The sequence below is a fragment of the Macaca mulatta genome, chromosome 1 (genome assembly GCF_049350105.2).
Source record: "Macaca mulatta isolate MMU2019108-1 chromosome 1, T2T-MMU8v2.0, whole genome shotgun sequence".
NCBI classification, from domain to species: domain Eukaryota; kingdom Metazoa; phylum Chordata; class Mammalia; order Primates; family Cercopithecidae; genus Macaca; species Macaca mulatta.
In genome coordinates, this window is record NC_133406.1 from 106,592,894 (window position 1) to 106,613,774 (window position 20,881).

At 45.0% G+C, this 20,881-nt stretch overlaps 2 protein-coding genes and 1 long non-coding RNA gene across 13 annotated transcripts in view; 2 read left to right on the forward strand and 1 right to left on the reverse strand.

The window, feature by feature from the left end:
- COPA (COPI coat complex subunit alpha) overlaps positions 1–6,000 on the forward strand; it is a 53,492-nt gene extending 47,492 nt beyond the window's left edge. For 2 of the 9 annotated variants that reach the window (XM_015113467.3, XM_015113474.3), the window contains exons 24-33: positions 491–580; positions 755–864; positions 1,841–1,918; positions 2,037–2,105; positions 2,645–2,781; positions 3,068–3,254; positions 3,337–3,447; positions 3,771–3,932; positions 4,589–4,783; positions 5,058–6,000. In XM_015113467.3, coding sequence (XP_014968953.1) covers positions 491–580; positions 755–864; positions 1,841–1,918; positions 2,037–2,105; positions 2,645–2,781; positions 3,068–3,254; positions 3,337–3,447; positions 3,771–3,932; positions 4,589–4,783; positions 5,058–5,117 — 1,199 coding nt within the window. In that variant the 3' untranslated portion in view covers positions 5,118–6,000. Of the gene's footprint in view, positions 1–490; positions 581–754; positions 865–1,840; positions 1,919–2,036; positions 2,106–2,644; positions 2,888–2,975; positions 3,255–3,336; positions 3,506–3,733; positions 3,933–4,588; positions 4,784–5,057 lie in introns of all 9 variants that reach the window. The other 7 variants (XR_013396047.1, XR_013396051.1, XR_013396053.1 and 4 more) reach the window with 7 other exon arrangements.
- On the reverse strand, positions 2,430–11,557 carry LOC114670148 (uncharacterized). Its single transcript, XR_003719637.2, has 3 exons — positions 11,067–11,557; positions 9,581–9,625; positions 2,430–4,010 (listed from the first exon to the last, which is right to left on the reverse strand). It is a non-coding gene; the product is annotated as an uncharacterized LOC114670148 (long non-coding RNA).
- PEX19 (peroxisomal biogenesis factor 19) lies at positions 10,781–19,680 on the forward strand. Of its 3 annotated transcripts, none has more exons than XM_015113454.3 (8): positions 10,781–10,867; positions 12,282–12,391; positions 12,812–12,977; positions 13,719–13,804; positions 14,018–14,179; positions 16,272–16,448; positions 16,673–16,717; positions 16,893–19,680. In XM_015113454.3, the coding sequence occupies exons 1-8, from the start codon at positions 10,798–10,800 to the stop codon at positions 16,974–16,976; spliced, it is 900 nt and encodes a 299-aa protein (XP_014968940.1). In that variant the 5' UTR covers positions 10,781–10,797; the 3' UTR covers positions 16,977–19,680. The 3 variants fall into 3 exon arrangements, with proteins under 3 accessions (XP_014968940.1, XP_077797195.1, XP_014968946.1); XM_077941069.1 differs by having other exon boundaries at positions 16,945–19,680; XM_015113460.3 differs by lacking the exon at positions 12,282–12,391.
- Positions 19,681–20,881: the final 1,201 nt, after the last annotated feature.

The following is a 20,881-nucleotide window of genomic DNA, read 5'->3' on the forward strand; positions in this document are numbered from 1 at the left end:
CTACCACCCTCCACCACTTCCACCCTTAACCTCCTCCTGTTTTCTTGGTCTCCTAGTTTATTTCACATGAGTAAGAGCCTAAACAGACTCTTAAGCATTTTGTGCTGAACCCCGGTCTTTCCTCCACCTCCTCTATCTACCCTATGCCTGACACCTTGTACATATTGTAGTGGTGGTAGCTTAGCAAAGCTCTCAGGAAGAAATTCAAGAGTGGTAGCCAAAGGCTGGTAAGTACAAATTATTTAAGAGCCAGTTTTTGGTAGCAGGAAGGCCAGTTCCTTCCATCTGTCTTCTATTCCCTCCCTCTGTGAAACCTACTGCAAGTTAGCATAACATATATACCACAAAAATAAATACTACACAAAAATAAGTAATAAGTAGGCAGAAGCTTGGCACCTGTTTTTGAAAGGATTTAACCTGCCTGCAGAAAAGGCCATATCTCAGACTTGCTGGACTATAACCAGTTCCGTTCTATTCCTTCCCTCTGTAGGGAAGGGAGGAGCACTGGCTGCTGACATTGACATTGACACTGTTGGTACAGAGGGCTGGGGAGAGGATGCAGAGCTACAATTGGATGAAGGTAAAAGTGCTGTTTTAAGACTGTTCTGGGGCGATGGACACCTTGGATTGGGACTGGGTTGTGGGTAGATCTGCAGACCTCCAGGCCATGAAACCAACTAGGATTGATTTTACTTTCTTTGGCTAAGATTATGCCACTGCCCAAATCTGTTTTGAGCTTGAATTTTCCTTACAGATGGGTTTGTGGAGGCTACAGAAGGTTTGGGGGATGATGCTCTTGGCAAGGGACAGGAAGAAGGAGGTGGCTGGGATGTAGAAGAAGATCTGGAGCTCCCTCCTGAGCTGGTATGTGGAATTTGTACCCTTAGAAGGTTCTCTCCATATCTCCCTGTGGAAGCTAGAGGCCTTATTGTCCCCCACCACTATCCTAAAGTCTCCAGAAGGGAAGGGGACTAGACCCTCCTTCTAATCTGATGCTTATCTCCCATTTGAAAGAAGGAAGATGGCTGGGCACGGTGGCTCATGCCTATAATCCCAGCACTTTGGGAGGCTAAGGCAGGACAATTGCTTGAGCCCAGGAGTTCAAGACCAGCCAGCCTGGGCAACATATCAAGACCCTGTCTCTATTTTTAAAAGTAAAAGAAGCAGGAAGCATGAGAGAGTCAAAGTTAGTGGCCTTGTCACTTCCATCTGTCCTGATATGCTCAAAGAGGAGAGGATGTAGGACTTATCTCTAATCTGATGCTTAACTCCCATTGAAAGAAAGAAGAATGAGGTAATCAGCGTTCTTCCAGCAGCAGCTTATGAGAAGGCAGCACCTGGAGTTTTTGATAAGTCATTTTGTCACTGGTGAGGTGGCTCCTCTTTTGGCAGTCTTCTCCCACAACTATCACCCCTCTTCCTCAGTGGAGGCAGGGAACAATGTAAATGGTTGTGTTCTAGATTCAACAGAACAAAGTGCTTGAATGGCCTAAAAAATTTACTCAATTTGGCTGGGCACGGTGGCTCATGCCTGTAATCCTAGCACTTTGAGAGGCTGAGCCAGGCAGATCGCTTGAACTCAGGAGTTGGAGAACAGCCTGGGCAACATGGCAAAACCCCATCTCTACAAAAAAAATACAAAAATTAGCCAGGTGTGGTGACTTGTGCCTGTGGTTCCAGCTACTCGGAAGGCTGAGGTTGGAGGATTGCTTGAGCATGGAAGGCAGAGGTTGCAGTATGCCGAGATCATGCCTCTGTACTCCAGTCTAGGTGACAGAGTGTGACCCTGTCTCAAAAAAAAAAAAAATTACTCAATACTCCATTTTTGGTTTTCCCCTAGGATATATCCCCTGGGGCAGCTGGTGGGGCTGAAGATGGTTTCTTTGTGCCCCCAACCAAGGGAACAAGTCCAACTCAGGTAAGCAGGAAGAAACCAGCAGGGATGAGTGGCTAATACTCGATTAGTGTATAACAGGTGTTGGAGAATAGAGAAGAACAAAGTTTCACTTGGCTTGGGTTTTCTTGTTTCTTGTTAGATCTGGTGTAATAACTCTCAGCTTCCAGTTGATCACATCCTGGCAGGCTCTTTCGAAACAGCCATGCGGGTAAGTAACCTTGGCTTTTCCTCTTGAGTGTGCCTAGCCCAGGGTCCCAGGGAGATGGTTGACTCATTTTAATCAAGTGAAATTATCCTACCCGCAAGGGCAAAGGTGTATATTTTTCATGAAAACTCTTTGTTAAGTACACTTGACTTTCTGTTATCTGCCTTCCACTTGGCCTAGTAATCTTTTAGGGCAGATCCTTCAGTCATCTTCCACCCATTTATAGCTTGCTTTCTGGCTCACATCGGTGAGATAAGTACCCCTTCCCAAGCAGGGGTCTGTTTTGAACACTAAGCCAGTATTGTTATAATAACAACAATAATGATAACATTGCAATAACCGCTAACGTTTATTTAATGTTCACTATGTGCCAGGCACTATCCTAAACACTTTAATAGGTATTATTAAATGAGGTAGGTCTTACAATTAAATGTATTTTACTGATGAGGAAACGTGAACAGAGAAGTTAATTACCTTGCCCAAGGAAAAGTAGCTTTTTATGCAGCAGGGCCAAAATCCTTGTTTCTTTCCTTCTGTTCCAGCTCCTTCATGACCAAGTAGGGGTAATCCAGTTTGGCCCCTACAAGCAACTGTTCCTACAGACATATGCCCGAGGCCGCACAACCTATCAGGCTCTGCCCTGCCTACCCCCCATGTATGGATATCCTAATCGCAACTGGTAAGGCTCTTCGCTCTTTGCTTTCATCTGTTCCAAGTTATGGTCGATATTTCAGATGGTAGCCTCAGTGACATAGTCAGAATTCTTTCAGAGCTAGGGTTTTCCAGTAGAAAAAAAGATCTTTGGCTTGTTACTCTATGGGGTTTGGTTTACATCTGCTGTCTTTGACAGCAGCTACTTTTGACAGGAGACAGGAGGGTAGCTATGAGGATGTTTGCCAGAAAAGGAAATTGGATCCTAGTTGGCTACTGACTATCCCGTCTTCTTCCTACTTTTCCCTTTCCAGGAAGGATGCAGGGCTGAAGAATGGTGTACCAGCTGTGGGCCTGAAGCTTAATGACCTCATCCAACGGTTGCAGCTGTGCTACCAGCTCACCACAGTTGGCAAATTTGAGGAGGCTGTGGAAAAATTCCGTTCCATCCTTCTCAGTGTGCCACTTCTTGTTGTGGACAATAAACAAGAGATTGCAGAGGTAAGAGGGTCTAGCCACTGTCCCAGTTCTGGGCACTCCCACATTCTTGTCTCTGTATCCTGACCACCTGCCCCCTCTACAGGCCCAGCAGCTCATCACCATTTGCCGTGAGTACATTGTGGGTTTGTCCATGGAGATAGAAAGGAAGAAGCTGCCCAAAGAGACTCTAGAACAGCAGAAGCGCATATGTGAGGTAAGATCTATAGGACCCTGAGTACAACAGAGACGTCCTTCCCTTCACCCTTCACTAGGTTTGAATTCTTTTAATTTCAAACCCAGATCTGAGTGGGGACGAAGAGAAATTTAGGCCCTTCATTTCTATGAGGGGAGGATACATTTCTTCACCCTACTTCCTCATCTCACCAGTCCTCCATACCTAGGAGGCAGAAGACCTCTCTGCTTTATAACCCATCCTGTTGTGTTGTGTTGTGTTTTCTGTGCATGTGTAGCAGCTTAGAAATGACCTCTACCGGGTGTAGCATCAACCTGGCATGTGTTCCTCTTTCTGTCCACCAGATGGCAGCCTATTTCACCCACTCAAACCTGCAGCCTGTGCACATGATCCTGGTGCTGCGTACAGCCCTCAATCTCTTCTTCAAGCTCAAGAACTTCAAGACAGCTGCCACCTTTGCTCGGCGCCTGCTAGAACTCGGGCCCAAGCCTGAGGTGGCGCAACAGGTAGATGGAGCTCCTTCAGTGACCATAGGGAAGCCAGATCAACTCTTACATGGAGGGAACAGACCAAGGTCCTTGCCTCTGAAACAAAGCAGTAAATAACAACATTCAACAAAAAGAGCCAACAGAATGCTACCTTCTGTTTACTTCCTGACTTGGTGCTTCCTTTTTTCCTGGAAAATTAATAGTTTATTGAGACATGACAATTGTCTAAGAGTGCTGTGCAACCTAGAATAGCTCCACTGCACCTGAAAGTAACCCCAGTCCTGTCCTTAAGCTCCAGATATCCCATCACAACCACCACAAAGCTTCACATACACATCTCATTACTTGTGTCCTCCAGATGCATTATTTTTGGGTGATGGAAGTCTGTTTTAACCCTTTCTAGGACCTGATCCTGATAATCTCCAGAGTTGGTGGAGGAATGTGGGTCTAGATTATGGAGCCACTTTTGTATTAAGGAGGGGAAAGTTTGATACAATAGGAATGGTGATTGTTAACCCTTCACATACATCCAGTACAGAGGTTGGGACCTCTTTTCACCTAGTACAGTTGTATCTCACATCAGCGGAACTACCAAACCATGGTGATGGGATCCTTTTGAGGTGTTGTCTGCAGCTTTCCATCCTCCTAAATAAAATACTCCTTCCTTTTCCTAGACCCGAAAAATCCTGTCTGCCTGTGAGAAGAATCCCGCAGATGCCTATCAGCTCAATTATGACATGCACAACCCCTTTGACATCTGTGCTGCATCATATCGGCCCATCTACCGTGGAAAGCCAGTGGAAAAGTGTCCACTCAGTGGGGCCTGCTATTCCCCTGAGTTCAAAGGTCAAATCTGTAGGGTCACCACAGTAAGTACTGTCCTCAATAAATGTATCTAGGATATTGAGAGAAGGGGAAAAAGAAAGAAACATGGTGGTGGTTTTTTTCTTCTTGTGCTTGTCCCCTGCTCCCTGAGGCAGTGACACTGGAGAAAGCTAGAGCATCTCCCCACTGCTGTTTGCCAGTCAGTGACGAACACCCAAATACCTGTCTACTACGCCCATTGAGGGTATAGGGAATAAGTTTTCTAGAGTTCTCAACCTTACAAATCTCTAACTTATTCCTCTGTTTGCTCTTCCACAGGTGACAGAGATTGGCAAAGATGTGATTGGTTTAAGGATCAGTCCTCTGCAGTTTCGCTAAGGCCCCCTTTGTGTGCATGGGTCAGTCACCATATGTTCCCCCCCGAGAATGTCTCTATATCCTCCTTCTAACAGCACCTTCCTCCTGCAACTACTCTTTGGATTTGGCTTTCTCTACCCTAAAACCTAGTATCTTTTCCTCTTCTATGGAAAAATCTGAAGTCTAAGCTTGACTTTTTTGAGGTCTTCTCAACTTGACTATAGTTGTTCTAATAATTGGCCCTCCCTTTCCAGCTTAATTCTAAGGAACAAGTAAAACTCTGGGCTGGGTGGAGTGGCTCATGCCTGTAATCCCAGCACTTTGGGAGGCTGAGGTGGGCAGATCATCTGAGGCCAGGAGTTTGAGACCTGCCTGACCAACAGGGTCAAACCCTGTCTCTAATAAAAATACAAAAATTAGCCTGGCATGGTAGCATGTACCTATAGTCCCAGCTACTTGGGAGGCTGAGGCATGAGAATCACTTGAACCTAGGAGGTGGAGGTTGCAGTCAGCTGAGAACATACTACTTCACTCCAGCCTGGGTGACAGAGCAAGACTCTGTCTCAAAAAAAAAAAAAAAAAGGAAAACTCTGTGATGGACATTTATTTAGTAAATCCCTTCAGTATTTATCCCTTCTCTTCCCACAGCAACTTTCTTTCCTGTCAACTAGAAAGGAGCAGGATGTAATAAATACATGTTGGTGTGACTAGGCCACACCAACTCTTAATCATCTCCCATTTTCCTTAGACATTTAAATTCCCAGGCAGGTACCCTCTGTGTACTCAGAAATTTGAAGAAGTTATTTGGTTTCCCAAAATGCACACTGCTGGTTATTGATTTGTTCTTTACAACTATTGTTCTCATATTTCTCACACTAAATAAATCTCTACGAGAGCTTCTTGACTTGGTCATTTATTTCTGGGACACTCTCGTGTTCTTGTTCACCCGTGCAGGTACCCCACCAAAGCACATGTCTTCCTTCCAGTAATAATTTTTAATTACAAAATAAACATCCACTATTGGGGGGAAAAAAAAAAAGCTAGCCGAGCATGGCAGCGGTTGCCTGTAATCCCAGCCACTCCGGAGGCTGAGGCAGAGGATTGCTTGAACCCAGGAGGCAGAGCTTGCAGTGAGCGGAGATCACGCCACCACACTCCAGCCTGGGCGACAGAGTGAGAGTCTGTCTCAAAAAAACAAAGAAAAAAAGAAGCACATATTTTTCATAGGATATATATGAGGACCTAAACTGCTGTGAAAATGATAGAAAGCAAGTAGCTCCCCTATTCTGTTTTTGATTGCAGCCTTTTATCTCTTGCTGATTATAGCAATATTTATTGAGCAACTGCCATGTGCCTGTCACTGTTCTAGATATTTTACATGTAATATACAGATATAAGAATAGTACATTATATATATTACAATGATAAAATTTTTACATTGACAATACAATATTTTGCTTGTCATATGCTAAGAATAATTGGGTAGACGTTACTGTGCCTTTGATTAAAATATGTACTTTTTTGCATTTTAAATTCATGTTTTCAATAAAAAATGCATATAGTTAAAAAACCAGTAAATATAAAAAGCTATTCTGTGACAAATCTTTCCATCCTTTCATCAGGCACCCAGTTCCTATCACCTTCCCCAAAGCAGGTAACCACTGTTACCAGCTTGCTTACATCCTTCCAGAAATTTTTTATGTATATACTAGCAGATATGACTATGCCATTCTCTATCCCCCTTTATACACAAATGAAACCATATTATTTAACAATTTTGTACCTTTGTTTTTTCATTTAACATTTTTGGTATTTTCTCATATCAATATATCAGGGAGCTTCACTTTGTTTTTTACTTCTCTTCATACTATATACGTTGTATTTTTCTTTTTTTGGAGACGGAGTCTTGCTTTGTTGTCGCCCAGGCTGGAGTGCAGTGGCGCGATCTCAGCTCACTGCAAGTTCCGCCTCGCGGGTTCACACCATTCTCCTACCTCAGCCTCCCGAGTAGCTGGGACTCCAGGCACCCGCCACCACGCCCAGCTAATTTTCTGTATTTTTAGTAGAGACGGGGTTTCACCGTGTTAGCCAGGATGGTCTCGATCTCCTGACCTCGTGATCCGCCTGCCTCGGCCTCCCAAAGTGCTGGGATTACAGGCGTGAGCCACTGCGCCCGGCACGTTGTATTTTTTTACCTTTATCTTAAGAGTTGCTTTTTTAAACAGCATCCCTAAACTAAGGCTGCCTTCTCAAAAATGTACATACTACTAATGAGATTGCGTCATTGCACTCCAGCCTGGGGGACAAGAATGAGACTTCGTCTCAAAAAAAAAAAAATGTACATATTGGCCGGGCACAGTGGCTCACACCTGTAATCCCAGCACTTTGGGAGGCCAAACAGGCAGATCACCTGAGGTCAGGAGTTTGAGACCAGCCTAGTCAACATGGTGAAACCCTGTCTCTACTAAAAATACAAAAGCCGGGCGTGGTGGCAGGCGCCTATAATCCCAGCTACTGGGGAGGTTGAGGCAGGAGAATTGCTTGAACCCGGGTGGCGGAGGTTGCAGTGAGCTGAGATTGCACCATTCTACTCCAGCCTGGGGGACAAGAGCAAGACTTCATCTCAAAAAAAAAAAAAAAAAAAAAAAAGGCTGGGCACGGTGGCTTACGCCTGTAATCCCAGCACTTTGGGAGGCCGAGGCAGGTGGATCACGAGGTCAGGAGATCACGACCATTCTGGCTAACAAGGTGAAATCCCGTTTCTACTAAAAATACAAAAAATTAGCCAGGCATGGTATCAGCCCCTGTAGTCCCAGCTACTCAGGAGGTTGAGGCAGGAGAATGGCGTGAACCTGGGAGGCGGTGGTTGCAGTGAGCCGAGATCGTGCCACTGCACTCCAGCCTGGGTGACAGAGCGAGACTCCGTCTCAAAAAAAAAAAAAAAAGTACATACTACTTCGATGACACTTTCCCAAGTTACAAACATTATCCCTATAAACATAGGCAAGTTGGTGATAAATTTTGGCAAATTTTTTTATTTATTATTTGCAAATTAAATTACAAAATTAATTTTGCACACAAAAACATTACTAACTGAGGGATATGGAAAAACTTTACAATTCCTGCCTCTTGAATCTTACATAATTGGGGAAACAAGATTGATGTATATGAAATAATTGTGAATCCCAGGCAAGAATTAGAATTTGATAAACTGGAGAGCCATTAAATCCTTAAGGACAGAGTGATATGAAAGTACTATAAAATACTGTTACTCAACAGTATTCGCTATACATTAGAAAGGCAGAAGGAGCAGTCAGTAGTAGGTCAGTAAATACTGAGATGAGATGTTAGGAGTATTAGTAAAAATAGAAAAACAGAAACAAGTTTAAGAAATAATGCAAAGAAAGAGTCATGCTTGTTTTTTACTCCATTTTAATTATCTATTATCTTTTAATTAACATGCTTATATTACATTAGTTTAAAGCCAATTGACCAGGTGTAGTGGCTCACATCTGTAATTCCAGTACTTTGGGAGGCCAAGGTGGACATATCACTTGAGGTCAGGAGTTAAAGACCAGCCTGGCCAACATGGTGAAACCCTGTCTCTACTAAAAATACAAAAATTAGCCGGGCATGGCGGCGCAAGCCTGTAGACCCAGCTACTCAGGTGGCTAAGACAGGAGAATCACTTGAACCCTGGAGATGGAGGCTGTAGTGAGCCAAAATTAAACCACTGCACTCCAGCCTGGGTGACAGTGAAACTCGTCTCAAAAAATAAAATAAAGCCAATAGAGATGCCTGTTGATAGACAAGTTTTCTTTTTTTTTTAACGTGTTTGTTATACCTATAGCCATATTGGAGATCCACATGTAAGCAATTTGAATGAGAAACCCTGGAATAAATTATGTTGCAGGTATTGGGGAAACAAGTTTATCAGGAAAGGATTTGATTACAGAAGTTTAGAATTGTAAAGGACTTAGAAAGTGATTTAGTGGCAGAATTAGGGCTGGAATTTAGGCTTTATAACTTGCAGTTCATAATATTTTTATCCCAAAACACACTACTTGTGGTCAGAAGGAAACAGGTTTTGCACAGATACGATTTTACAAGTCTGTGCCCTGTCTGTGAAAGACATAGTAAGTGCTTGATCTGGTGCTTGATGCAGTACTCAAATGTGTGTTTGGGAAGCTAAGCATGAAAGCGATGAGGTGACTTAACACAGGAATTTTTTTCATTTAAAATTCTTACCTTGTGTCATACTTACTGTGTGTATATCTCATCATACCTGCGGCTCACCTCCACTTAGCTACCTTACAGCAGGGGGTGGTCCTGATTTATCTCTTTGTCCTTGCTGTGCCCAGAACAAGACCTAAATAATAGGTGCTCTCCAAGTGCTAAAACAGATCTGTATGTGAAACAGTTGCTACATTCTTACAGATCTGAATAGAACAATTCCAAAGGAGGAAAGGGACGTCTAGAGTTACCTCTATCTGAGCATCCCCGGTGTTCACTCAGTTGGAGGTTGGGTTCTGTGTGGAGAAAAGGAGATTGGTCAGGGAAAGCAAGTCTATTACTAACTACTACATTCTAATTGCCCTGCTCAGTCCAAGGTCCCAGATGCTCTCTTTCTAACATTGAGTTCTAAGTTCCTGGCCCTGTGTCCTTTAATCAAACAGTTCTAATAGAGAATAGGAAATGAGAGATGCCACTAGATTGGGCAGACAGATGTGCCTGATTAGGGACTGCAAGAGCAAAGAGTGGCCAATGAGTGCCTACTAAGTTTTAAACCCTAGCCTAGGAGTTGGGCTTTACAGCAGCGAAGACAACAGACGAAAATCTTCGCCTTCATAGTGTTTAAATTCTGCACGGTGGGAAGCGGAGAATAAACAAGCACGGTAGATAATATGTCAGATAGTGTTCAGTGTTAAGAAGAAAAGGAATGGCCAAGTAAAGTGTTTCAGAGAAGATAACATTTGAATGAAATAATGAAGTGAAGCCGGGCGCAGTGGCTCACGCCTGTAATCCCAGCACTTTGGGAGGCTGAGGTGGGTGGATCACCTGAGGTCAGTAGTTCGAGACCAGCCTGGCTACCCAGACTGGCCAACAAGGTAAAACCCCGTCTCTACTAAAAATACAAAAATTAGCCGGATGTGGTGGTGCATGCCTGTAATCCCAGCTACACGGGAGGCTGAGGCAGGAGAATCGCTTGAACCCAGGAGGCCAAGGCTGCAGTGAGCCAAGATAGCGCCACTGCATTCCAGCCTAGGCGACAGAGCGAGACTCCGTCTCAACAAAAGAAGTGAGAGAAAGTAGTATGTTATGTACCATAATTGTCATATCAATCATATATGTATAGATTCTGGTTATTTGTAGGCAGTTTGTCTCAATCTAGCCTACTCATAGCTCAGGAAGAAATAATGAAAGAGCTTCGCCAGGTAATTTGGGAAGTTGAAAGGAGTCCGGGCCTCTAAAACCAGGCAGAAAATAACACTATCTTATCCTTAATTCTGTGTTTCACAGGCGAAAGGGGAAAAATACCCAAAACAGAAACTCAAAGCTTCCTGGCCCTTTAAAAATGGCGGTTCCGCACTGGCCAACAATACCATTGGTTGCCCGAGGCAGAAGAGGGCAGGAACGAAGGGGTGGAGGGCGTGGCGGCGCCGAGGGGTCCCGCCTCCTACGGCAAGTCGGAGGTAGCAAGATGGCGGCCGCTGAGGAAGACTGTGGTGTCGGGGCAGAAGCAGACAGGGAATTGGAGGAGCTTCTGGAAAGTAAGAGCCCATAGTGGGAAAGGCCCGAAGAGGGCAGTTGTGAGGACCCATTCCGGGCGTTAAGTGAACCTGAGATATTAGGGACAGGGCGGGAGAGGATCTCCAAAGGTTAAATGGGGGCGGAGAGTCTGACCGCGAGCCCCCCAAAAATCTCTGGGTCATCCTGCCCCACCTCCGCGACTGGAGCTGGGGAACTCACCTGGGGTCCCCCAGTGGTCCAGATTGTGGATGTTTCCGCAGGACGGCGTTTCATGATACCTCTCCAAACTCCTCTTTCTTTAGGTTACTAAGTTCTTAAAGTCCGACTTCAGCAGCAGCAGCAGCAGCATTTGGTTCTTGTTGGGTAGCGAACCACGCACTCACTGATTGCTTACATTAACTCCTAGCAAGCTCGTGGCCCATGCTGCTGCGCCTCGTCCTGCCTTCCTTGACATGAAAGACACTTTTTTCCTCGTAGTCCTTTTCTCTTTCTCTCGTTAGGCCCCTTAACAGTTCTTTCATCTTGTTAGTAGCTCAAGCGGACTCCTTTCCCTTATTTTGAGAAACTGAGGATGTGGCGATTTCAGGGGAAAGCAGTTCACCCTCCTGAAAGACGGTGGATGTTTTCTTAGCATTACTGTCCACTCCCCTGTTGGCTTCCTGCCCAGAGTGGGGCCAGTGCTCTCTCCCTGGGCCTGGCAAGCAGAATGGTGGTGAGGACACAGGCTTTTCAGGGCAGAGGTGAATTTGTAATCTCTTGCTCAATCACAGAGATGTGGGCAGGCAGAAGAATGAACAGAAACGCTGAGGAGTGCCAAGTGACTGTAAATTAGCCTACGGTTATCTGCAAAGATCAGACCAAAAGGAGCTCTAGGAGGTTGTGGGAGAGCACTAAACTGGAGAATAAGAGAAGATAGTTTAATGCCTTACCATGGAATGTAGTATGTGGTCCCTCAGTCTGTGCTGGTACCAGTACCAACAGGAAGCTGGGTGGGATGTCATGTGCCTTCTCACCAAGTTATTCCTTTTAGAGCTCCAGAGTGAGTTCAGAGGGATGAGGACATCTGTGTTCTCTACTCCTGTTGGGTATTTATTTGTATGGGATTTCTAGGGAATCATTAGGTTGTGGCAAGGGAGACACTATAGATGGAGATGTCTCTGCAGAAATTTTTAATCCTCTCCTCCCAGCTCTGAGATGGATACTTGTTCCACCGTCAGGGATTTCTTGCCTTTGCTCACAATAAATTAGGTAATCTGGAAGGAAGTAGGAGGCTCATTGAGGGTGGTCTGGGGAGGTGGGGGCCTCAAGGCGGAAAATTGAGGAAAGTTGGCAATTTGAAAAATCATATTCCTAATGCTTTGCCCAGAAACCACCCAGCCTTGCTTGCATCCTCATCTGTCGCCAACACACACACCATGTCTCTTGTCTCTGAAGGTGCTCTTGATGATTTCGATAAAGCCAAACCCTCCCCAGCACCCCCTTCTACCACCACGGCCCCTGATGCTTCGGGGCCCCAGAAGAGATCGCCAGGAGACACTGCCAAAGTATAAATTCCACCCCCTGAAGGGATAGGGAGGGGATGGGCATGCAGCTCTGAGCAGAGGTTGGGCAGGCCCCTATGGGCCAGAGGGGAATGGGGGAGGGTACCTTGGCCTCACATTGGTGAGTGCTCTTGCCAGCCTCAGTCCTTGTGAAATAAGGACTTGAGGTTGAGTGGAGGAATCTCAGAGTTCCTTGAAAAAATAGTAGGTTTAAATGGTTGGATTGGTATGCCATCCCATACCCTCTTTCAAAGACTAGATACCTTTTTTGCTATTCTCATTAGGAGCAGTAGTTAGAGTGTCCAGTGGAAGTGGGTAGGAGGGAAGTGCATTTCCCATAGCTACTGCCTGTGGCTTCTATCAGAGGCCAGGTGCAGTGTAGTTCTAAGTAAGAGATGCATTTCAGCCACCCTTCCCCCGCAGGATGCCCTCTTCGCTTCCCAAGAGAAGTTTTTCCAGGAACTATTCGACAGTGAACTGGCTTCTCAAGCCACTGCAGAGTTCGAGAAGGCAATGAAGGAGTTGGCTGAGGAAGAGCCCCACCTGGTGGAGCAGTTCCAAAAGCTCTCGGAGGCTGCGGGGAGAGTGGGTGAGGAGACCTTAGATACATGGAAATATCTGAACAGATTCTTAAGTCTTTGTTGCCTGAAAACACCAGAATTCTTAGTGAAGTTGATAGTAATCATGATGTCACAGCCATGGAATGGGTAAAGGCAATGAGAGAAGGGGTGGAAATCCCTCTTTTTTTTTTGAGACGGAGTCTCGCTGTGTCTCCCAGGCTGGAGTGCAGTGGCGTGATCTCGGCTCACTGCAAGCTCCGCCTCCCGGGTTCACGCCATTCTCCCGCCTCAGCCTCCCAAGTAGCTGAGACTACAGGCGCCCGCCACCACGCCCGGCTAGTTTTTTGTATTTTTAGTAGAGACGGGGTTTCACCATGTTAGCCAGGATAGTCTCGATCTCTTGACCTCGTGATCCACCCGCCTCGGCCTCCCAAAGTGCTGGGATTACAGGCTTGAGCCACCGCGCCCGGCCGAAAATCCCTCTTAATGAAAAGGGGCGAGATAGGTTAGAAAGTAATAGAAAAGATTATTCAAAACTGACCATTTGAAAGGTCACAGTGTTATTGTGGGTATCATCATGGAGAATAAACTGACATAGAGTCCGTGTATTAAATAGATGTATGAAAAGACTATCAGGATAACCGCAGTTTTCCCAGATGGGGAGTGATAATGATTCACTAGTAAATGCTTCATATCCAAGCTGGTAACCAGTTCAGTCTAGGCAAGGAAACAAATTCCTAAATGACGCTGGCTTTTTAAATCTCTCCTAGGCAGTGATATGACCTCCCAACAAGAATTCACTTCTTGCCTAAAGGAGACACTAAGTGGATTAGCCAAAAATGCCACTGACCTTCAGGTGAGGAGAAAGTAGTAGGGTCCCACAAGGGGTCCACTCTCAGACACTTCTGCAGCAGAGTCTCAAAAGACAGATGCTTTGAGTATCATCCCAAGTCTGTTCCTGTCTTGTTTTGTTACAGGCAAGTTTAGGTAGTTTATCTTTCCCACCTGACAGAGTGTGAGCATCCCAAGAAGGTGGTATACCTGCTCACCTCTTACTTGTCCTATCTAGAACTCTGGCATGTCGGATGAAGAGCTGACCAAGGCCATGGAGGGGCTAGGCATGGACGAAGGGGATGGGGAAGGGAACATCCTCCCCATCATGCAGAGTATTATGCAGAACCTACTCTCCAAGGATGTGCTGTACCCATCACTGAAGGAGATCACAGAAAAGGTTTGTGAACTTCCATTTCTGCTTTTTCTCTTCATTTTCCATCACATCCACTCATGTGGGCTATTTTGTCTACTCAGAGCCTGCAGAAAGAGTAACTTGAGTCTGCTTTTTTCCTTTATTTATTTGAGGCGGGGAGAGTTGGGGGGTGGGGAGAGTTGTGTCTCTGAGAGAATAAAGCTGTCACACTGTATGTTGGGGTATAAGGGGTATAACTTTTGGGGTATAAGAGGAAATCCTGCAGTTCTAGTTTTCTATAAACTGGTTCAAGACTCTGGGGTTGTTGTCTAATCAGTCTTGCATTTCTGACTTCATTTCTCCAGCAAGAATTTGGCTGGGCGTGGTGGCTGATGCCTGTAATCCCAGCACGTTGGGAGGCCGAGGCGGGTGGATAACCTGAGGTCAGGAGTTCGACACAAGCCTGGTCAACATGGTGAAACCCCGTCGCTAGTAAAAATACAAAAATTAGCCGGGCGTAGTGGCTCACACCTGTAATTGCAACTACTCAGGAGGCGGCAGGAGAATCACTTGAACCTGGGAGGCAGAGGTTGCAGTGAGCTGAGGTTGCACCACTGTACTCCGGCCTGGACTATAGAGCAAGACTCCATCTCAAAAAGAAAAAGAATTAACTGAGGATTTACTTACTGGCTTTGTGATGTGAACAGTGTAAGAGTAGTTTAAATGATGGTCCCTGCCATAAAAGAGCTTATATGTGTGGTTGTATCGTTTTGTTTTGAGACAGGGTCTCACTCCAGCTGGAGCACAGTGGCACGATCTTGGCTCACCACAGCCTCCCCATCCTAGGCTCAAGTGATTCTCCCATCTCAGCCTCCTGAGTGGCTGGGACTACAGGTGTGCGCCACCATGCTTGGCCAATGTTTTAAGTATTTTTTGTAGAAATGAGCTCTCACTATATTGCTCAGGCTGGTCTCAAACTCCTGAGCTCAAGTGATCTTCCCACCTCAGCCTCCCACAGTGCTGGGATTACAAGTGTGAGCCACCATACCTGGCTAAAGAGTGTATAGTAGTTTTTCTGGAGAGATAAAATATGGGAATAGAAGCTTTTCAGTGATACAGGGAAACGTGGGTAAGTGTGTAATGAATAATACAGACCACAAGTCAGCAGGCCAAGACCTGAGTGGGCCAAATCCAACTCTCAAGCAAATAATGGTTTTTACATTTTTAAGGTCATTTGAAAAAAACTACAAAAAAAAATAGGCAACGGTCGAGGATAGTGGCTCACTCCTATAGTCCCAGCACTTTGGGAGGCCAAGGTGGACAGATTGTTTGAGCCCAAGAGTTTAAGACCAGCTTAAGCAACATGATGAAACCCTGTGTCTACAAAATACAAAAAAATTAACCAGTCACAGTGGTGCACACTTGTAGCTACCTGAGGAGGCTGAGGTGGGAGGATTGCTTGAGCCTGGGGAGATCGGGGCTGCAGTAGGTGGTGATCACACCATCATACTCCAGCCTGGGTGACAGAGTAAAACTCTGTCTCAAAAAAAAAAAAAAAGAAAAAAGGGGTGCGGTGGCTCACGCCTGTAATCCCAGCACTTTGGGGGGCCAAGGCGGGCGGATCACGAGGTCAGGAGATCGCAACCATCCTGACTAACACGGTGAAACCCCATCTCTACTAAAAAAATGCAAAAACAGTAGCCGGGCGTGGTGGTGGGTGCCTGTAGTCCCAGCTACTAGGGAGGCTGAGGCAGGAGAATGGCGTGAACCCAGGAGGCAGAGCTTGCAGTGAGCAGAGATCGAGCCACGGCACTCCAGCCTGGGCGACTGAGCGAGACTCTGTCTCAAAAGAAAAAAGAAAAAAAAAAAAAAACACAACAGAGACCATATGTGGCCCTCGAAGCCTAAAATATTCACTGGCTCTTTACAGAAGCTTACCAATTTCTAGTGACCATAAATGCTAACATGGCCAGGTGATCTGATTGGAGTCAGTGCCACTTTTCATGATGAACTTACTTATTTAGCTTTTCGTTTTTCTACGTCCCCTTCCCTTTTACATTTTAATCACATTGTTCTGATTACCCATCCATATCCATTGTTCACTTAATTTTTTTCCACCCATTCTCTCTTTTCCTAGTATCCAGAATGGTTGCAGAGTCATCGGGAATCTCTACCTCCAGAGCAGTTTGAAAAATATCAGGAGCAGCACAGCGTCATGTGCAAAATATGTGAGCAGTTCGAGGCAGAGACCCCCACAGACAGTGAGACCACTCAAAAGGCTCGTTTTGAGATGGTGCTAGATCTTATGCAGCAGGTAAGGCCTCTTGCCCTCTGCCCACTGGTGCTGTCCACTTAGGTGTTCAGTGGAGGAGGTATCTGGGAAGGATGCAGTACTGCTAGACCTAGGTGAAGGAGGGATCCTCTCTTGTGCTCTCTCTCAGAAGAAATGGAGAGATGATTTGTTAGATTCCTTTTCTGGATCCTCTGTTGTTTTCTGGGTTTTTCTCTATTTCTTGTTCCATTTTCCTTATTTTCTAGCTACAGGATTTGGGCCATCCTCCAAAAGAACTGGCTGGAGAGATGGTGAGTATGAGTATGTCTTCTTTTTCCAGATTTTAATCTGAGCCCCCAATTTCCAGAATTCTTTAACCTCTCATGATTCCACCTAAGGTGATAACTGTGGCTACTGGGGATGGATCTTCAGAAGGTCTGTCCTAAAAAATGAGCAATTATCTGAGTCCCTTCATCTCTTCCCCAGCCTCCTGGCCTCAACTTTGACCTGGATGCCCTCAATCTTTCGGGCCCACCAGGTGCCAGTGGCGAACAGTGTCTGATCATGTGAAACACAACACGTTTTCCTCTCTCAGTCCCAGCCATGGGGAACATCTGGAGTCAGCAGAACCATTGGGACCTGAGGCAGGAGTGTCATCTGCGGGAGAAGTCTACCCGCTGCCCTCTGTCATCCCATTCAAGATTGTGCCATACCAGCTGAGGCTTTTCCTCTGTCTAGGAATAGGGTCTGTTTCAGAGACCATTTCTGTGACCCCTACTCCGTTGTGGTTTCTGCCACTATCAAAGTTCCAGCTACCTGCCAGGTGAAGGAAGGCATCCTTTCTGGGGCATGCACTTTCTTTCCTTTCTCAAAATAATTTTATATGTGGCCACACTGGTGTTCATCTTTGTGCCCAGGGTCTTTGTGCCTTGTCTCTACTCCCTCTCTTGGATCTGGGGAGGAGGGACAGACTCCTGGGACTCTGTATTTCTATAGTTCTCCTGGCAGAGCCTTTGGGAATGGGGAGAAACAGCCTGGGCTGGGGCAACAGGTCTGTCACTATGCTCTCTTGCCTTCAGACAGACCATTCTGAATTCTCTAAAGGGAAAGGGCTTTTGCATCTAATCACAATAGAGTTGAAAGAGAGGCCTTAGGATTCTCCTCTCTCTAGGTGCTGAGCCCTCACCTCCCTGTTGCAGCCTGAGAACTCAAATTGTTACCCTGCTTCTTCCTACAATGCTGTGTGATATGGGTGGACCCAGCCCCTGACCTTCCTCTATCCCCTGCCCGTCCTGCCTCTTACCTCCTCTCTTTTAAACACCTGTTTATCCCAACCTTTTTGAGCTCAAGCTGTGATAAAGAAGGGCCCATCCTATTTCCCCTCATCTAGTCCATCTACCATTCTCACTGACTCCCCCTCTTCCTGGCAGACACAAATAAACCCAGTGTCAGGTCTGGGAAATTAATGGCTATTCTTTCCCGGATACATTCTGGCTTATTGAGATACATGATTTTCTTAGAATCCTGTCCCTTGGTTCAGGAAAGTAGCTTGGGAAAGGAGTAGGGGTATAGCTTGGGTCCCTTTTCCTGCAAGGCCCCATGGGGCAGAATATAATAAATATTCTGAGTGAGGAGTGTGGCCTATTTTTCATTCAGGTCTTTTTCTGATCTTCCTCAGCTTCTGTAAGTTGCAGAGTGAGGTATATTAGGAGACTAGTTCTACACAATATTGTAATGCTGGCTTCCATCGCCACCCACCTTCTACAACTTAGTCTGCACCTCAGTTGGCAAAGGAGACTGGGTGGCCATCTTTCCTCATGTTCCCTTGAGTATTTCAATGTAGAAAGCCCTTCAAGTGGTACTATAATTTAACATTTTACATTATTGTTATTAATGTTAGTAATATATTGTTATGTTTTCTAAATTATTTTTCTTTGAGCTGACCTGGCTTTTTTTTCTGTGGCTCCCAGTGGGTCTATGGACCTTGGCTGACATATGTTGGTAGATACTCTGGTCAGCCCAGCTGGCTGTCCTGGTTCACTCAGAAGATAAGTCTCTCCAGAGCAAATTCGCGTTCATTATTGTCACTTTGAGCTTCTGACATGTCACTTACCCCTAGGTTAAAACTTTTCACCCCTTGAAGACCATACATGTTTTATGGTATTAACTAGGAAGGAAATGTTCTTAAGGCCTCAGGCTATTTGGGGAATTCCAACTCTTATACCTTACCAGAGCATGGAAGAGCCAGGATCTGAATGTGAAACTTCTCTGTTCTGCAAGAGATGGAGAAAGTACAGGTAGACTTGTGATATAGTCATGTGGCCTTAGTGTCACTATTTTCTCCTTAAAGCTCCAGCCAAAAACTGGACAAGGATAGAGAGGAGGAGGGAAGAACAAAAGAGCCCTTCTCTATGAACCTTGTGCCTCCTGTCCTACCAGTTTTCTTTTACAGATTCTCACTTCTGCTAGCCTAGCCAGGGATTACTCCAGGAATCTAAATAGATGCCCTAGTCCACTTTAGCTTTATTCCCAAGGTACTCATTTTTATTTTGATTTGATAGAATGTGAGCAAGTTGACCTCAGGTCACACTTTGTTCCAAAAACTTTTGGAATTATTCCAGGACTTGTGGTGGAAGTATGGTACTCTAGGGCAGTCTTTCTCAAACTATATATGGTAAAGGACCAGGTTTTTTGTTTTCCAGTCCTTCATTTATCAATATGCATTCCTATTGCCTATGACAAGTATGGAGTTCACACTGTGTGCTGCCCACCAGGCAAGTTTGACAGCACCCAAACTGGCCAGACTGTTCTGTAGGTTAAGTCCATTGATCATGTACTTGGATATCACAGCAACATTAAAACGCTAAAAAGTTTTTAAACACTTTCAATTTCTAATTCACCATGTCACAGACTGGTAAAAAAATACACACACACACACACACACACACGTACACAGACCAGCACAAGTCTGCGAATCACCTTTGAGTGGCACTGTTCTGGGGCCTTCCGTCTCTCTGAAGATCCTAGCAGAGCTGATACCTATCTGTACCTCTTGTTCTCTCCTATTTGAGTTTCACTTCCAGAGAACTTGTTATTCAGCAAGAATGTGTCACTAGTAAGGACATCTCTAGCATTTCCCTAGCCTTCCTTTTCTGCTGCTCAAAAATAATCATTACAAAGCATAGGTTTAAGCTGTATATGAAATATTTATGCGACTCCCAAACTTTAAAGGAGTTGCTCCTTTGTTCCAAAATTAAATGTGTTAGATAACAAATTTATGATTGTATGGGTGGCTTCATGAATTAAGAATTGAATTGATACAGACTTTGTGATAATTGGGACATTTTCTGTGACTCTGGAAGGTCTTGTCAAAGCCCCATGAGGCAGTTATGATATGATGTTAAGATGGCTTTGGGGAGCTAGGAGAAAACATTGGCCCATATTGAATAAAGTGGATATGGCAGACCATACAAAAAAGGACCAAAAGACTTAGAGGAAGTGGATATGCAAGAATGAATGTTACATAACACTGGTAAACCCACGAGCTGACTACATACCCCGGAAAGACCTGGGAATTATTTTTTAATAAAGACAATAGGAAAGGCACTGATGAAGGGTTACCAACATCTTTGAGAAATTTAGAAGTGGCTGTCTCTGTAGATTGAAGCTGATAGAAGATGTAAAAGAAATTGGTTTCTTAGTAGTAGTGGGGGAATGATAGGATCCTGACATAGCAGAGGCCAGATGGCAACACTTAACTCTCAGAAGCAAGGTGAGTAAATTTCCCTAAGGGTAGCAAGGTCAAAGTGGAGATGGCTAACGGAATGTGGGTGGTCCTAGGAGCAGGATAGATGGGCAACCAAGAAGAGTATTGCCTTCTTATGTATAAGGGAGATCAAGAATGGTTGAACAGAAGGCTGAAATCAGAAACTTCAAAGAAAAGTCCCAATTTCTTGTCCAGTTTTTAAGCCTGAGATAGTTCTTAGACTCATAAACTCTTAGACTCATAAACTACAAATGGAAAGAGCCATTTATCAGTTAATCATTGAGTGGAAAAGCACTGTTCATCCTCTGTTCTCACACCACAACGAGCAACACAGAAGTCTTCTGTAATCACGTGTGGACTTCCCTCCCCTCAACAAGCAAGCAGTTCTGCAGTGGATAACAGCTGGATATCCTCTAATTTCCTTTAATTCTGACACTGTCTACCTGGAGACAGTGTCAGATCCTGCAGGTTGATCAATCAGTCACCAAGACTGTCTCCCCAGCTTCTGATGTCAATTGCAATTCCTGGGTTATTTTGCCTGTGCTATAAGTCAGGGTGTCTACAGCCCCCTCCTTGGGTTTGATTAATTTGTTAGGGTGGCTCACAAAACTTGGGGAAACACATATTTCAGTTTATTTAAAGGATATTACAATGAATATAGATGAAAACATGGCTGGAGCCAGTGGCTCACGCTTGTAATCCCAACACT

Bases quoted from the DNA above. Each gene is read 5' to 3' on its own strand.
- PEX19 (XM_015113454.3), top strand. From the start codon at position 10,798: ATGGCGGCCGCTGAGGAAGACTGTGGTGTCGGGGCAGAAGCAGACAGG. The intron at 10,868-12,281 runs GTAAGAGCCCAT...TTGTCTCTGAAG, and splicing joins ATTGGAGGAGCTTCTGGAAA to GTGCTCTTGATGATTTCGAT. The intron at 14,180-16,271 runs GTTTGTGAACTT...CTCTTTTCCTAG, and splicing joins TGAAGGAGATCACAGAAAAG to TATCCAGAATGGTTGCAGAG.